This window comes from Ornithodoros turicata, chromosome 3 (assembly GCF_037126465.1).
Source record: "Ornithodoros turicata isolate Travis chromosome 3, ASM3712646v1, whole genome shotgun sequence".
NCBI lineage: Eukaryota > Metazoa > Arthropoda > Arachnida > Ixodida > Argasidae > Ornithodoros > Ornithodoros turicata.
In genome coordinates this window covers 70,854,425-70,871,916 of record NC_088203.1, presented here as the reverse complement: position 1 = coordinate 70,871,916, position 17,492 = coordinate 70,854,425, and the positions used below count along the sequence as shown (strand labels likewise).

Genomic DNA, 17,492 nt, shown 5'->3' with positions numbered 1-17,492 from the left:
TTTAATCGAGGACGTTCAGTGCGCACCAGTGCAGTTTATCGAGGATGGCAAGCCGCACCAGGTCGCACCGGGGCGCACCGGTGCAGTTTATCGAGGACGCTAAAAGATAACAGGCAACATTTCAGATATGGCGCAACAAAATGTGCAGGCAGTATTTTACGCTGCAATCTTCAGCACTCTGACGATAGTACGCATGTAATCGTTTTCTTTTAGACTGGGAAGAAGCTGTGGCTTTAGTAATATTCTATTCACGTCACAGTTGATAATCTTATCACAGCCACGCACAGTTCAACGTGATAAGTACACAGCACGACATTTGGTGACAAGTGCCAACACCCCTTAGTTCAATTTTCGATTACATTGAGAACATTTTTCCAAAGGCGCAGGATCCAAGGATATGCGATACATTATATGTCTCTTTTCCGCAGAATTAGTGCATTTACGCCCGGAACATTAGCTTATTTTCGGTTGAAAATCTCGCTTACTCTATAAGACTCCAGCAGAACTTCGGACCGGAAGCGTAAATCCACGTGACATTGCAACTTCCCTTGCGTCATTTTGACAGGAAGTTGCAAACCACCCATTACGGCTGACCACTCGTGAACCCCTATCAAGCAAGCAAGCAAGTAGCCAGATGTAGCCGTGCAAGTAGCAGCAGACAGTCATCGTCAGCATGGCATTCGATCGGTGCCGCTCGCCAGGTGCCTCTCGCTACGGGTCGCGCAGCCTACGAGCCACAACGAGCACAGATCTCTAGGTAGCGCATGCTAGTATCCATCAGATCCACCAGTACAGTGCAGTTTCATGTTCGATAATGCCTCCGCCCAGGGCACCGCCAGTGTAGAGCGCCACGCACCACTGTAGTTTCGGGGCAATCCCGGAGCAAGTTTATCGAGGACGCTATAAGGTCCCAAAGTAACGCCACACCGCGCTCATTTTAAATGCACTTGAGTTCTTATCAACAGAGAACAACGACACGCGCCTCAAAAACGGAGATCCAGTCTCTGATGCCATGACAGTTCAATACTCGTGAGGCCAAGACCCGCAGAAGTGCGCGAAACCACTTTGAGCTTCCCGCTCAGCAGCGGAACCGATCGGAACACGGAACGCGCGCGGGATATCGGCGCACCGAGGTGGCGCGTGGCGCCAGCGGCGGCGTCAGCGCGCGGAGAAATGACGGCGGCGCACAAGTCTATTGTCCGGCAGCGGCGGATGACCAAAACGTATGGCACCACGTGACATGCAGGCACGGTGGTAGAATGTTTTGATGTTTAGCGCGCGCGAAGTAAAAGTCCCCAGCAGAAGCAGAGCAGAAGTAAATACAAAATGGAAATCTCAGGTGGAAGCATGTCATCACCAATAGAAGAACACAACGCTGTAAGTGTGACATGTGAAAATAGTTCTTGGGAACATTGATAAAACGTTCTGTGAAAAATATGCGTTCATTTCCTTTCTTTAACAGATAAAGGAATGGTTAGTCACCATACTTGGTGAGGATGTGCCAGTGTACGAGAACGACGATACGTCAATCCGTGTACTAACCAAGTTGATGGAAATAAGCAAAAGGCGGAACCTCGATGCTCAGCTGGAAATTTTGCGTTATAAAGAAGACACAAATCTGGCCAACCAAGATGGTTAGTATGGTTATGAGGATACTAAAAAGAGCGTGTTTCCGCACTACAAGATTTACGCGTAAAACTCGCAGGTTCTTGCAGTGCGACGGTGTTTAAATTTCGTCCCAGTTACAGCGGTGAGGTAAAAGCCCAACTGTATTGCCTCGACATTCACTCGCATAATGCGCTCCTAGATGTAAGAATCACGGTGAAGCTGAGGATGCTGTATCCACATCAATAGCGAATCCAGAAAGGGGGATCGCCACCCCCTACCAAAACGTCAGTTTATACATTGTATATCCCTCTCTCACCTCCCCCACTATGCGCTCCGATAAAGAACACCTCCAACCCGAGGGTCTGGATCCGCCCCACATCCACATACACCCAGTTTACCAACTTCTGCATAGCACCTTTCTTCCATAAATAGCTACTAGGATGTCTACTGTTTTCGACAGAGTGACCTGCGCTGTGGTTCTCAAAATTTTGCAACAGTTTACTACCCATAGGGTAGACAGCCTACCCCTAGATCTTCATCTCTCACCTCGGAAACTTTGCTTGTTGCGGTCTCCTATCTGAAATGGTTCGCTCTTGTTCTAATGGTCCTCACTTCCTAAGTGCGCTCAGGTGCATCCTCAAGTCCTTTTGCACCAAAGTGCTGTTCTACTTGGGCTACTGACTGTATCAGTTCCGAGCTTACCATTGTTTCATGTTCAGTGCTTTTCTGGAGTAGGGTGGGGTATTGTCCCTGGTGACGAAACTCCCCACTCATCATCATTCAAATAAATTGGTGTTGTTTTATGGAGTTGACAGCTTCAATATTCTACATGGATGAAAAATGAAATTTTTCCAAATTGGCTATTCAGCAGATGACATAAGAGAAATGAATTTGGTTTATCTATCGTGACAACTTGATTTTCCACACATTTGTCTTATGAGTCCTTTTGGTTTTAATGGCAGCGAGACAAAGGGAGAAGAACTGGGATAGTTGCAGGATTCTGCCATTATAGTAACATCTACTGAACAAAAAATAGAAAAACTTTGAGAATATGGAACATCTGGTGCTCATGTGGTTATGGACCGACCAAAGTTCTCATCACAGTTCAAACCCTATACAGGGAGATAGAAGAACTGAAAACGAAACGCAAGAAATTTTGTGGAACAGAACCAGTATAGTCTGCTGCGTGCATTGAAAAATGTTAACGTGCATCATTTTACAGACTGCTGTAATATGAACATGTGCATAAATATCGCATGTCTACTTTGCTGGCATTCATGGGCGTTCCCAGGATTTTTTCCAAGGGGGGGCAAGTCTGCAAACCCCAACCCCTACCACATCTTTTTCTTGAGGCATACGTCGCGCACTATGTGGGTATTCAGAGGTTCCTATCATGACACCTGAGAATAATTATGATCTATGACTAAAGAGCGCGCTATTTTCGCAAGCAACCTTGGAGTTTCAGGGGGCCACGGCCCCCTCTCGGTACGCCCATGCTGGCATCAAAATTATCTTAGTGCCTGTGGACTATAAATAGGGTTCCGCGTTTTCGATGATCATTTTTGACCGGATTCGGCGTATGTTTTTCGATGTTTATTGATTTTCGCGAAATCTGAGTTTTTCGATGTTTTTCCTAGTTTACATGTGCTACTTTTCCTGTTTGCAAATGTTGCAAGAAATGACTGGAAGGTGTTTGCTTACCTTGTTCGTTACGAGGATTCTTCAGATTCACGTGGAGCCGTGATTGCACGTGCTCCAATATGAGCGCCACTCCTCTTCCACAGCCCACATTAACTTGTCACGCGACAATACTTGCATACGACAACACCTTCCTTGCCTGAGAGTTCAAAATCTTCATTTCCGCAAATGTAGTCCGAGGCCCTCTTCCTTTTTCTTCCCATCTCGGGTACCGTGGAAAGACAGGACTGCCGTACGTGGAAAGTGAGGGTGTATGTACTGTCACAACCTCTCCACTAAACAACTAAAGGCCGGTGACCGAGATTCTACTTGACATCACGTCCCTAAAAGGTTCACAAGCGCGGTGAGGCACCTACAATGGCAGAAGAATGAGATTGCGACAAGCGCCCCTGATCCGGGACAAAGGGATTGACCCTGGAACACGGAATGTGGTCGCAGGTCATCCAACCATAGCAAATACCAAGAAAAGAAGAGTAATAAAGGAAAGCCTGTTTGGCATGTTGGAATCTTAAGCTGGGCAGCAATTTAACTGCCATGGCTCCTGGAATGTTCCTCTGTATTCAATGTTTTTCGATTAAAAGCGAATGAGGGCAAATTTAACTGGCATATGTTTTTCTATTAAAACTGAAAGCGCGGAACCCTAATTATAAAGCAATGCGCAGTTTTCTGCTATAGTTCCAAACTTGGAAAATTCTGAAACGCAATGCAAAACATGCATAACCAGTGGTGTTTGCCATGTCTTTGACAGAGCAGCTGCATCACATTCGTAATCCGAGCAGAAAAATGTTTTTTGTGACAGATTTGCACAGCGTTTTTTTTTTTCTGTTTTTCATCAGTACTTTCACTGAGAGAAAAATAAATTTGCGCATTTCAGGAGTTGGGCACACCATCATTATTGTTGTAGCACTTATTAGACAGGCAAAAATGGCCAAACAAGTCAGAAGCAGAAACAGCAAAAAAGTAAGAAGCATTTAATGTGCAGTCGATGCATGAATGCCTTACATGTATCAAGCACTGGGTTCTGTGTTTTTTCACTTCACCTAGTAGCACTTGCTCCTTAAAATTAGGCATTACTTAAAGAGCAATATTCCCAGCTTGCTGACTGGGTGAAGTGCATCATTTTTTTTCTATTTGACTCGACTGCAGCAGCATTTTTGACAGGTATTGTACTGTCTATGAGGCACATTTGCGCTGCATTGTTATGCAGTCAAAATGTAGGTTTCACGTTAAAGCACAGGCCTCAAACGCAAATCAAGTCAGGGAGCCACATTAACCTTAGACCACATCAAGGAGGGCCACGCATAAAAGATATGATTAATATAATTAATGACTAAAGTACCCTAATATACCATAAAATATACACAAAACACAGGAGCAGCGTAATTATTGTGGAGCCGGATGGTTCATGATACAGTCGACCCCCGTTTATCCGGACTTCATTTATCCGGATCCCGCGGTATCCGGACAAAAGGCACGGGAACGGATTTTCCTCCATGTATTTTGTTCTCGTTTATCCGGACTTCAGCTTCCGGACTCGGACAAGAATTCCAGGGAACGAAAGTCGAAAATTCTTGTAATCCAGCTTCAGTTATCCGGACTACCGTGAGTAAGAGGAGACGCTGACCCCCCTTCGTCACTGTTTTCGCTGTGTTGGGGTTATTCGCGTCACACGTCTGGGACCTACATTCCTCCGTAGGGGAGACAACCGTGCACGATGACCCCCTTTTCTATTTGTGTGCGTTGGGTCACGTTGACCAGTCGAGTCATTTGGAAATATCTCGAGCAACTGTCCGGTTCTGGGGGGGAAAACTGCATCCCGAGGGCCTGCTGCTTACGGCCTGTTGGCCGATGAAGACATTCCCCTAGCTGAGCTGCGATCCCTGATGCAGAGGCTCACTGCGACTGCCGTAGATGCTGCTGCAATTTCTGGCTACGTTGACGTTGATAAGGATGATGACGCGTGTGCAGCTATGACTGATGACGGTGTGATTGCTGCTGTTGCCTCAGATGATGTGCAGCAAGACGGTGCCGATGACGCCAGTGAGAAACAAGGCTCCGACATTGACACTTTGCGTCCGCACTGACATTCTTCGAGCAGCGCAACAGCGTGGCTCAACTCTATGTAATTAGCAAAAGTTTGCAGGAATCGAGTGCCTACACTACTATGTAACAGCTGTCATTGACGAGATTTCTGTATTTTAATTAAACCTTGCTCTGTAGGACGTTTCTATTCGGTCGTTTCATTTATCCGGATGCCCCGGTATCCGGACGATTTCGCCGGGAACGGCATCGTCCGGATAAACGGGGGTCGACTGTACCTATGTCTTCCGAGTTTTCAATGGTCTTTGTACGTGACTGTTCGGTCTCTATTTTTCTAGTTTATCACTATTTAAGTTATTGTAGCAATTTAGATATGCCATCTAAATCATCGCAATACAAACAGTGCTAGTTTAGCAACGTGCACGTGAAGACTAGGTTGCCGTGTTCGTAATTTCTTGAGGTTGACGAGTCACATGCGTATGTTCTGCTTAATACGGGCAGGGGCAGCACAGTGCCGAGCAAGGTTAAAAACAATGCCGAAAGATCAGGTTTTATTCCAAAATCTTCATTATTATATTTTAGAGTGTAGCTTTGTTCTGTTTGTGGTCAAGGGCCCTCGGACCGCAGGACAGGTCATCGCGGGCCAGGTGCGGTCCCCGTGTCGGATACCGCCACATTAAAATAAAACAAAGTGTGTACAATATTTGTGTGAAGACTCGCACGTTATGTGAAGTCTGCTATTCCTAGCAGCTAACAGTCTCTGAATTTGGAGTCTCCGAAAAACAGCCAAGAAAGACAGTCAGAAGAAAGACGCTGAGCTCAGGTGCTGAACATTGTTTCTGTCTATCCGTATGGGGCCTTCCCTTCAATGATGTGCTTTTACTTCTAGGCTTTTTCTTTTTCTACTTTGCTAGCTAGCACTCCTTTAGTAGTCATGCCAGCATTCTTACAAGAGTTGCCCCTTTTGACTGTTTGCAGCGCACATACTCTCTGACCTCCTGTGTTCTGCGGGTATCAAGCCTTCATATCTTGCAAGAAGCTTGCGTTGCCATCTTCAAGCACTACGGAGCGTCGCATGCTTGGGAAGCAGCGATGATGTCTCTCTTGAAAGGTACTTGAAATGATTCTTGGGTTAGTTTGTGCTGCTGTAGCAGAGAGCTAACAACAAGAATCTATGTAATTGATGCTCCTTTACTGGGTGCTCCAGAGCTATGCTCATACTTATGCGTAGATTCAGTTGCTTCTATCTTTTTCAGCAACCTCTTGACTGTGGCAGAATTGCAGCAGCAAATGTCTGAGATTCGTGACCTTGTGGATACTAAAAAGAAAGAAGTAAACGAGTTGAAAGAAACTCTAGAGGCACGTGAAAAGAAGTTACGAGCTGCAGCAGAGTAAGCTGCTTCCTTTCAAATTTCAATGGAAACTTCAAAGTTGAGTGTGATGTAAACAGTATGCGGAGACTGCCGGGGTCTCCTATAGCTTACATGGTATTTATCTATACAATACCCTGAAGCAAACTTTAGTTTTAAAATTGCTGTATTACTCTGATCTGGACCAGAAAATCACCCACAACACGAGACAGAACAGGGCCAGACTTCTACAACGCACAATACTGGATATTAGAAGCACTGGATATTGACAATGCAGCATTTCGAAGCTCGATGTTGAGCATGAGCATACCCATGCATGTTATTTATAATTTGTTATTTATTCTATCTAATAAATTATTGAAATTTTAAGGTGGCATCTCCGGGACATCTTCATGTAGTTTCAACATTTTCACTAAAAGTGATTCTATAGCTATCCCACATTTGCCAATGTAAACAATTCTTTTTGCTTACGTTCTTTTTCACATTCATGTTGGCAGAGATGGAACTGATATGGAGGGAAGTACTTAAGGGTGTGTTGAAATATATTTAAAAAATGGCACCTTCTGCTGGGAGCTATTTGCTCCACGCTCTGTGCAAGCCAACTTGTGCTTTAAGAACCTGCCTCTCTAAAAGGACCTTTGGGAGGGAACATTTCAGCGCATCTTATGATTGTGGTCTCCAAATTGTTTTACTATTATGTAATTCATGAGTTTGGGCAAAATGGAAAGCTATGGCTGCTTGTAATGTATAAGCTTTAGCGCCGGGAGGAAGAGGGGGAGTTGGTGATAGATCATGTCACAACACTACAACACTCAGACAGGACAAAGGGGATTAAAACGATGAGACAAACGTATCTCCAGACTCTCAACTGTCAGGAATTTTATTTGCACACGCATATTTATACAATGACAAAAATGATATGTGGCGCACTACCTACACGAAATTTTCCCCTAGCGTGGCCCACATGGATCCCCAAGGTCAACCCTGCACTCCACATTTAGAAAGTATTTTTCTAGTTAAGTGAACACAAGGGACGGGGTGCTGATACAATGCATCCAATTTTTTTTAATATATATATATACAAAAGGCCTCAATTATCTCATGCACAGTTTTCTAATTTCTTTGAAGCATGGGAAACAATCTCAGTCCCAGCACTGTGGGAGCTACTCTGCCTCACTGTGCCTCTAGGAGCATGCCTCGACCATACGCCGCACCCCATCAGGCCACCTTGGCCTACACTGTAGGGACTGAGATTGTTTCCCATGCATAAAAAAAAGATGAAACTCTGCGTGAGATAATTGAGGCCTTTTCAATTCACAAAAAAAGGATGCATTGTCCCTTGTGGTCACTGAACAAGAAAAAGACTTTCTAAACGTGTATTGCAGGGTTAACTTTGGGGATCCGCATGGGCCGCACTAGGGGAAAATTTTGTGTAGCTAGTGCGCCACCCAGGGGCGGTCTAGGATTTTCCCGAGGGGGGGGGGAGGGCGCTATGGACAAGTGCCACGTGCACGCTGGGATTGGTCCACTGAACCCTATGTTCAAGTCTGAAATTGAGGGGAGGGTCCGGACCCCTCCCGATCTGTGCCTGGCACCACCTATCATTTTTGTCATTGTATAAATATGCGTGTGCAAATAAAATTCCTCACAGCTGAGAGTCTGCAGATACATTTGTCTCGTCATTTTAATCCCCTTCGTCCTGTCTGAGTGCAGTAGAGTTGTGACATGACGTATAAACTTTTTACTAGAGATGGGACGAATCCGAATCCAAGGAAGGTTCTGCGAATCCACGAATCTTTCAAATCCTTTCTTTAAAAAGAGTTCGAAAAGCCAAGAAGAAAAAAAACTTCTACTGGAGAGTGTTTTGAAGCAGAATATGATACATTTGTTTAATCAAAAAAAATTAAATAACAGTTCAGTTTTGTTAGAAAGTTACTATTTAGTTAGAAGTTGAAGAAGAAATTAATTCTAGTTTAGTTACTTGTTAGAAAGTTAGTTTAAGAATATACCCATATAGTTCTTAATTTTTTAACATATTGTTCGTCGACTACAAGAAATACATAAATTGTTGAGTCTGAATTATTTCCATACAGCTAAAGCAACAATCAAAAGCAAAACCATATTACTTTTAAACTTGTAATGTAACAGTTCCAGCCTGAACTCTTTCAGTCCAGAGCAATGTAAACAAAGAAACAAGAAAACACCCGTCGGTCAATGAGGCTTTCAGCGGACTCCGGAGGTGCCAATTTGAAAAAGAAACGAGCAAACTTGGTTAGTAGATTCGAAAGATTTGATTCGCTGTTTTGTGCACTGGGATTCGGATTCCCGAATCTCGAATCCCTGCCTAGGATTCGTGGATTCGCGGATTCCGTTGGCACATCCCTACTTTTCACTTATATGTTGCAATACAAAGACTGAACAGCTGTTTCGGCCTTGTAGTGACCTCATAAGTAGTGCATAGTCGTGCAATATTTGAGGAAGGCTTTTGCTTGGTTGGGCTCTCCCCATACGGGAAGACATCATGTTACATGTAATGTTCTCTCCTCTGTTGCCCCACCCCCTTCTTTTCTTCTTCTCTGTTTTTGAGAAAGTTTCATACATTACTTGCGTCTTTGCAAGCTTTGTGACATAAATTACATAAGTGGGTAACTTTCAATAGGGGGCGTTCACGCGATGTGGTAGTACAAAGCTTTCATTCTGGAGCTCTCTATTAGCTGCCCTCCTATAATGGTACTGGTTCTCCTCCCAGAAATACCAACCCAGGATACAGTAAAAATGTGCTTCTCAAGTTACATTATCCGCGGAAACCTACAATCGTGCCCGCACAGGGTCGAGGAACTTACTGCTACACAATAATAGGGTCAGGAGAACTGGATGTACAAATATCAAATTATTGGAAAATGGTGCAAGACCAAATTATTATTATAAATACCATCAAATCAAATATCAAGTTATAGATTTTCATGCAAGAGTCAGGGATACTCTGGACAACAGTGGTGCCAGTGGGATGCTTGCCATTGCTCGACATTAATCATCGTGTTAGCTTCGTACTAGCCACACAGAGCCTCAGATCATCTCCCATGTCTAGCCTCTATCTGTACTTGGTTTCAGGTCTTCATTTACATGGTACTGGAGAATTCAGTTTCATACCTGCAGGCTGTTAAAAGGTCAAGAGGGCACTGACTTCGTGTTTATAGAAGAGGAAATTTCACTTACTGCCAACAACTGACATGCCTTTCATTATGTAATTTCAGCTTTAGAGCTGTGTAGCTGTGCAGCTTAGGCTAGGCTGATGCGTACCAAGTCTGGCCAAGAGCGAGCCTTGGTACACTCTCCAGTTTGACTCACGGGAACTCTGCAGTATCGTGTATGCGGAACCTCAGGAAAGGTTTGCGGAACTCTGGTTGAGAACCACTGGAATAAAGCATTCCTTCGTGCCCTTTGGTGTAACTAACATAACATAAAGACCAAACAACACATATTGAGGGGCTAGCACATAATGAACAAGACGTGTCTCTGCCTCTGAAATCTCACTGAATTTTGCATGACTCCCGCATGCTCTTGTATCAACATATGCCATTTCTTCCAACCTCTACTTGTACTTCCACATGCACTTTTACTGCGGTCTAATGCAATGTTGTACACAATGCCAACAGTGCAGGAGACGTTCTTGACCTTCACATCTCACTTGATGTGGTTTTCGAAAGCTCACACTGTTCACTGGTGCTGGTAAAAATGATAGCTTCTTCCCCACTGCACACAAAAAGAAAAAGAATACAGTATATTTTTTTTCTATGTACGTTACATAGTGCAAAACACCAACTTTATATGTGATATTGTGGGAAAATGTATCCTATAAGATATTCATGCATAATGTGTGTTGCTAGGTCATTTGTTGGCTGCAGTTGACTTGACTCAGACTGGATTTAAAGTTCACTGAGTTCACTTTGCGTCTGATGTACTCATACAGTGCCTACAGTTTTCATGCATAATTTCCAGGGCTGCACCTTCTGAGTACAAGAAATTTAAGACCAAGCAGCAACATCACATGAAAGACATACACTTTTATCGAGCCAAGCAACAGGAATATGAGAAGAAACGTAATCGACTGCCTGTACGTTGAATCATAATCATGCAAGTGTGCAGTATTTTTACACTGTGTAATTCACCTCATTTCCAGAGACGAGAAGTTGATGAAACCTTTATCCACGAAGAAATAGTTGCCTATCATCGTGTAAGCTACCTCACATTGCAAAGTACTATATGTCCTCAGGGAAGGTTTTAGATTTTTATGTTTTAAATGAGGTACAGATACAGCGGTGACCGCTTATAGCCATTCTTGATGTAGTAAAGTATATCTAGGGAGTGACTTTTTCAAATTAAACCCGATTCCGCCCGGTTATTCCCCCCGAACTGACCTCCGACCAATTCGGGTCTTCAAGTGACGTTTCCACTGAAGACGAACAAAGGTTGCCACGTGTAACACATGTAAGAATGGGTCACTTACATTCCCAGCAATACACCTGTGTGTGTCAACACTGTCTATGCCTTCGGAGATTACCGCTGGAAGGTCACGATCCCACAAAAAAACAAAAAGAGAGAGATTAGGAAAGGACTTAATATACAAGAGGAGAAATAAAAACACCCGATAACACCCGAAGGCACAATTATCGCCCGATTTCTCCCCGAATTACAGATTTAAAAATACGATTTTTACCCCCCGAATCTGAGAAAGCCATTTAACCCGAAAAAGTCACACCCTAAGTATATTTAGTTGAGAATACATTCTTACAGAAAATAAGAAGCTCTTAGAAGATAACTCTCGCAGTTTCAGATAAGCGATAAGAATGCTCAGCACTGTTAGGATTGGTCCAGTTTTGTCCACCACGGGAGAATGTTCTTAGGTGCATTCTACCAAACTTCCTACATTATGGAGAATTTTTCACATTTGCCTATACACAAGGGTCTGGAACAAAGCCTTTCAAGAAGGTACTCATTTCTACTGGACTTAAATGAGCACTGGAGAGTCCAAAAACTACATAATTTCACATTACAGGAAGAATATAGTTTGAGCACAGTTGATGCCAAAGTTGCCATCAGAAGCGAGAAAAATTTTGTTAGACTTGAGAACTTCCTTTGTGCATCTGGATGGAAAATAGATGCTACAAGCTCATGGCATCTGGTAACAAGAATAGTGCTCACTGTCAAATTATTTCATTATTTGTACAAGCTTTCGACTTTCAAGGTTCCGATAAGTTCTCGGGGCACATTTTCTAAAAGGGGTAAAGTTTTAAAGTTTTGAGGGGAGAAAAATCTAAAATGTTGGTAATAGATTCACCCTTTTGGGACAACACTTTTATGATGCGGTGAGAGGAAATAAAGGTGAAATTGAGAAAGAGGCCTGGCTGTCCTATTAAACAATTAATGAGCTTTGAGAAATGTAGTATGTACTAGATGGGATAGTTTCCAAGATGAGTCCATGTGGGCTGTTGTATTTTCTTGATTATGTATTTGTGTTACTTGGTTGGGAGTCTGACATTGATTCTTGCTAGAGGGGGAGCACAGGCACTAGAAGATGGAAGTTTTTAGCAGCCCACCCATACACACTCCTCCCAAGGCTTGATAAGGAGGAGCACCATCTTTCATCATGTTTAGCATTCAGCATGTTCAACAAAAAATACTGAAAGATGAATTGGTTGACTTATCTCCATATTGCATACATAGGTTCAATTGTCTAGGAACAAATAAGGTAGTCAAAAACCCTCATTCAACATTCATTCATTCAAAAACTTCATGAAAGCCCTCTGGTGAGAGGAAAACTGCTTTTTAGAGTGCAGTGCTAGGAGATGCAGCAGCACACCAGCAAGAGAGTGTCCTATGGGGTGATACTAGAGGCAGTTATAAGTTGAGCCTCAAGTTTCTGGGAAATATTTTGTTCTAAATTCAGGGGCTAAAAAATGGGGTGACATGTGCTCTAAATTCATGCGAATTCGGGTAGAAAAACTTCCAGTATGCTAAATTTGGGGAGAAATTGGGCACAGTTACTCAAATTAGCTGTAATGGTTTCGTACAAACAGTAATACTACATTTGCTGCCAAACAAGTTTGTGTGCATTCCTATAAATGTCTTAGTGAGGGCAATTTGCCAGGTAAAAATACAGGGTGCAAATTTGGGAAAGAATCGGGTTAAACCTTAAAACTTCAGGCTCCAATTATAAGTTAAACAGTGGTAGCACATTAAATGTGTAATGGCATTTGCATGAAGGGACTGCAATCCTTGGAATGCAAAGCAACCAAAGACTGGGGCCATTTAATTGGCCTATTAAATGAAATGAATACGCTGAACAAAGTGGGGGTCTGCTTTTCCGTGCACTAAGCTGGCAGTTCTGAACTCGTGTTATTCGAGGGAGCACGTGTTTGGGCCAGCAAGAGTTCGCGGAACAGTCTACTACGCAATGGTAGACACAACTGTGTGGAATTTGGTCAGGCGAGCTAGATGTCGTTCATACAAGTAGCATGTTGTTGATTTTCACTTATTTTGTTATTATATCATTTGATTATTCGAAGTTAGACATCGGTTGAGTCAACGATGACAGCCGTAACATCGGCTCTCGTGCCAGTCCTTATTTCAACAATGGGATACACTTTGCTGGGCACAGTCGGCACTAAGGCTGACTGAAGGCAAGTTTTGGTACACGCTCAAGTTTCAATTGTGGGAGCTCGAGCTCCTGAGCTTTGCAGACAATCAGGATTAGGTTCACGGAGCCCCGGTTGAGAACCACTGCACTAAGAGCAAAAAGAATTAGCTCAAAATTCGCTGCTGACAGTGTGCTCACATCTCTACAGCAGCTCCAGTCTGCTTTTGCAATGATTCCACTCATGCACCATTTTGCGCCAAATAAGATTTACTGTGCCATCCTGATAAAAATCCACAATATTGTGCCAAACTGCTCCAAGTCTAGAATGCAGGTACCGACTTTAGAGCACTAGAAACCAAGTCACAAAATTGAGCATTTCTTTCGCAACAGTGGTGCACATTATTTTCTCGCAGCTACGTACATGGGTTCCTACATTGATCACACATGGTTCCGTTCTGCCATAAAATTAGGAATATTCGCATGAAATGTTTCCAGGTATTCTTAAGCGATTTTTTTTGCATTGGCACAGTGGGCATTATAACCAAACGTGAACAAACGCCGACACAAAACTTTGTCGCACACAACGCCGTCCCACGAAGTCAACTCACTTCGTCATTAGATATCTACATGCATGTCTCTGTGCTCTCTACATGTAATTCCACATGGTTTTATTTGAAACAGCAATTTCCGCACAGTAGTTGCAAGGCGAGACCTATAAGCGCATGTGCCTGCTGGAAGTGAAATGAAAGTAAGGCGTGATAATACTGGCACCAAAGTACTCCAAAAATCTGTATTTGGGTACCCCATAGTGCTCCAAAACACGCATATCTCTGCTCCAAAAATCATTCCAAATTACATTTTGGGAGTTGAATTACTGCTTTTGCTTCTAGTAATACATCTAGTTCTATTACAAAGGCATATGATATATTTTTCAGTCATTCTTGCTCAGTTGCTCATCGCTGGACCAATGTCAAGAGCTATAGACCTGTTTCGTTGTTTATCTAAATATATTATTCTTTCAGTATGTCGACCAGGAAGCACCTGAAAACAAGTTGATTCCACTTATTTTGTCTTGCAATCTTTGTTTGGTTTCAGTCACCTCAAATTTGTGTGTGGTAGTTTTTTTACGCATTGCTATTACAAAGTTATTAACTCGCATGTTTACTGTATTTATTGCCCTTATTCCTTTTTTGTGTACCTGCCATCTCAACTTGGTCATCCGCTCCATTTTATTTATATTGAATTCCTCCAACTAGATCAAGCATGACCTTGGGACCATGTGTCGGGAAGGGCTGTTTTGAGGTTTTCATTCTGGATACTCTTTGATAATTGTGCTGTTCTGGAAATTTGCTTTGTTAAGTCATTTTTATCTCATTTGAGGTGCTGTTTTCTTCAATTTTTTGTATACTATTGTCCAGACATATGCCATTCATGAACTGCTGAGTGTCCTTCCATGCCAATACGTACCTTCCATTGCAGAACTTAGAATATCTTCAGGAGCAACAGAAAGCACTCCAAGAACAATTGAAGCCATATCATGGTCTACAACCAGTAAGTCTTTATGTGACATCAAATTTCCAATGGTATGTACAGTGATTAGATAAAACACTGATGTATGATGTATGCCTAACATTGAATGTCTCAGTTAAAGTTCTCTGAAGGAGTGAGGTATACCCGAAAAATTACGCCGTGTATAGTAATAATACATAAACATTGCAAATCATATTGGCATTATGGTACAATGATTCACAATGTACTCCTTTGTTATATAATTGTTTACAGGATGAAGCAACCATATTACATATGCTCAACCAGAAGAAGATGGAACGGGACACCTTAGAGAAGGACTTGCAACGGAAAATTTCTCAGGACTTTGTGCAAACTAAACAGTGAGAAATGTTACTGTACATGCACTCAATCAAAGGCCTTCACAAATCTCAGCAGTGGTTGATAACAAAATCTGTAGCAGAACTGCATGTCAGAAGCAGCTTTGACCAAGAGAGGAGTTGTTGCCAGACCTCATTGTGATCAATGACATTTGTGCGGTGTTGGAGAAGTTTATCTATCAGATAGTGCAGCCACAGGACATTGCTGTAAGGGTTGTAGCTTTCCCAGTTGTTCCTGTAAAAGTGCACAGTGAGATGTTTGTAATGTACTGTAGCTAATTAAATCTGTTATTCATAGGGAGTGACTTTTTCGGGTTAAACCTAATTCCACCCGGTTATTCCCCCCTGAACTGACCTCCAACCAATTTGGGTTAGACCCAATTTCGCCCCGAATTCCAGTCACTATGAAATCCTCAAGTGACGTTTCCACTGAAGACTAATAAAGGTCGCCACATGTAACACATGTAAGAATGGGTCACTTACGTTCCCAGCAATACACCCATGTGTCTCAACACTGTCTATACCTTCGGGGATTACCGCTGGAAGGTCACAATCCCTCAAAAAAAAGAACAAAAAAAAGCAGAAAAGAGAGATTAGGAAAAGACTTAATAGACAAGAGGAGAAACAAAAACACCTGATAACACCGAAGGCAGAATTATCGCCCGATTTCTCCCCGAATCTAAAAGGCATTTAACCCGAAAAAGCCACTCCCTAGTTATTCATCACAACAAGCTTTACACATTGGCAAGCATGTCGATACAACTGAGTTCATCCTAGCATTTCTAGGAAAAGTGGAGATTAAATGGTTACAGCTCGAAAGCAGAATAGTTGTCTCAACAGGACAATGCCCCTTCTTTTAAATATTTGCCTGTGTTTTTATGGCATTGGTGACTCTGCAATAAAGGAAGGAGTGATGTAAATAGAGAGCTTGGAACCGTATCTGCGGAAGCCAAGCAGTAGAGATGACTTTGGGTCACGTTCTGCTGGAAATGGTTGGAGCGTGAACTAGAGGGGACACTGCTGTCTAAAATCAGCACTCCGTGGTTTTCTCATCTCAAGCCTCCAGGTGTTACAAGACTATTTCTTTCGAGTACTGTAATAAACACTTGCAGCACATGGTCCACCTTCATATACAATATTGACACAACACTTTCAAGCGCAACAGGGGTAATATGGGACGTGTAAGTACTGACAGGCGATTTTTGCTAACAGTGTCCCCAACATATATCTTTACGCTGATGCGACTATCGTTGACTTTGCTGACCAACAGCGTGGGAGGCCCCGCCTCTAAAATGCGCGCCAATAGGGGGACTCGGAAGGCTGAGCGCTGCGGCCTCTGCTCTTGGCCAACAGATGGTGCACCGGTAGCCCTTGGCTCAGAGCCATTTATAGGGAGAGTTTGGCCATTCTTTGATGCTCACACAGAAATGCTGCGCTACTTTGAGGGCTGCATTGCTTACCCTCGCTCACTTTCCCGGTTTGAAATCCTTTCTCTGAAGATTCGATACCACCGTTGTCGGATCAGCTTGTTGTTCTCTCCTTGTGGGAACCCGTGCATTGCAAAAGGCCTCGAACACGGGCAGTCTTTGTATAGCGACGGCTCATGAATTTGACAAACTGCTTCGTCCCACACGATCAGATCTCTGTCACAGTTTCTACACTCAGTCACGAAACAGTCTTCCCTCTGCTTTTCGATATTTTGCACGGAACTGTAGCACACCAGCAAAAAAGATCGGAAGCACTCACATATAGTCGAAGGCACACAGGCACTTGCAGAAGGCAAGCAATGGCGGGGCTACTGTGGCGCCATCTATTAGCGCCAGGGAGCCAGTCCTTGTGACTGGTCTTCCGCCTCGATGCCAATACACATTAGCGCCTGAAGCAACTGTCTGTTGTAAATGGTCTATACTTCGAAGCTTGAACCAGTCATCAGAGACATATACTGTAATTGAATCACGAACATGCGCGACAACAGTCATAATTGAGATGAAAGCAGCACTAAACACTAACGTTGCGGAAACGATCACGCGTGATAAGCTCAGCTATATATGGCAACACCGAGGATCAATGTTGTCAAAGTATGCATTACCATTAGAATTGATTGTCTCACGCGTGAAAGCACGGCGTTTCCTGCCAAAACGACAACTGCGGAAAGTGTTACCTATGCAAGAAAAGAGCATTTACTACATTCATTTTCCTTCTTGATAACCTGTGAGCTGAGATGTGCTCATTAGTAAACCATCCCACATTGTG

The 17,492-nt window shown here is 43.2% G+C and overlaps 2 protein-coding genes across 3 annotated transcripts in view; one reads left to right on the top strand and one right to left on the bottom strand.

The window, feature by feature from the left end:
- The first annotated feature begins 1,197 nt into the window (after positions 1–1,197).
- Positions 1,198–16,353, top strand: LOC135388595 (uncharacterized). The gene is made up of 8 exons (XM_064618227.1): positions 1,198–1,377; positions 1,463–1,634; positions 6,325–6,457; positions 6,603–6,737; positions 10,716–10,830; positions 10,897–10,950; positions 14,833–14,904; positions 15,136–16,353. The coding sequence occupies exons 1-8, from the start codon at positions 1,327–1,329 to the stop codon at positions 15,244–15,246; spliced, it is 843 nt and encodes a 280-aa protein (XP_064474297.1). The 5' UTR covers positions 1,198–1,326; the 3' UTR covers positions 15,247–16,353.
- LOC135388594 (serine/threonine-protein kinase haspin-like) overlaps positions 14,897–17,492 on the bottom strand; it is a 38,191-nt gene continuing 35,595 nt past the window's right edge. For both annotated transcript variants that reach the window (XM_064618225.1, XM_064618226.1), the window contains one exon: positions 14,897–15,474. In XM_064618225.1, the coding sequence (XP_064474295.1) occupies positions 15,291–15,474 (184 nt within the window). In that variant the 3' untranslated portion in view covers positions 14,897–15,290. The remainder of the gene's footprint in view (positions 15,475–17,492) is intronic.

What these genes read in the sequence shown, in the direction of transcription:
- LOC135388595 (XM_064618227.1), top strand. Translation starts at nt 1,327, where the DNA reads ATGGAAATCTCAGGTGGAAGCATGTCATCACCAATAGAAGAACACAAC. An exon ending in AAATCTGGCCAACCAAGATG is followed by an intron (nt 1,635 to 6,324) that starts GTTAGTATGGTT and finishes GACTGTTTGCAG; the next exon opens with CGCACATACTCTCTGACCTC. An exon ending in AAATAGTTGCCTATCATCGT is followed by an intron (nt 10,951 to 14,832) that starts GTAAGCTACCTC and finishes CTTCCATTGCAG; the next exon opens with AACTTAGAATATCTTCAGGA.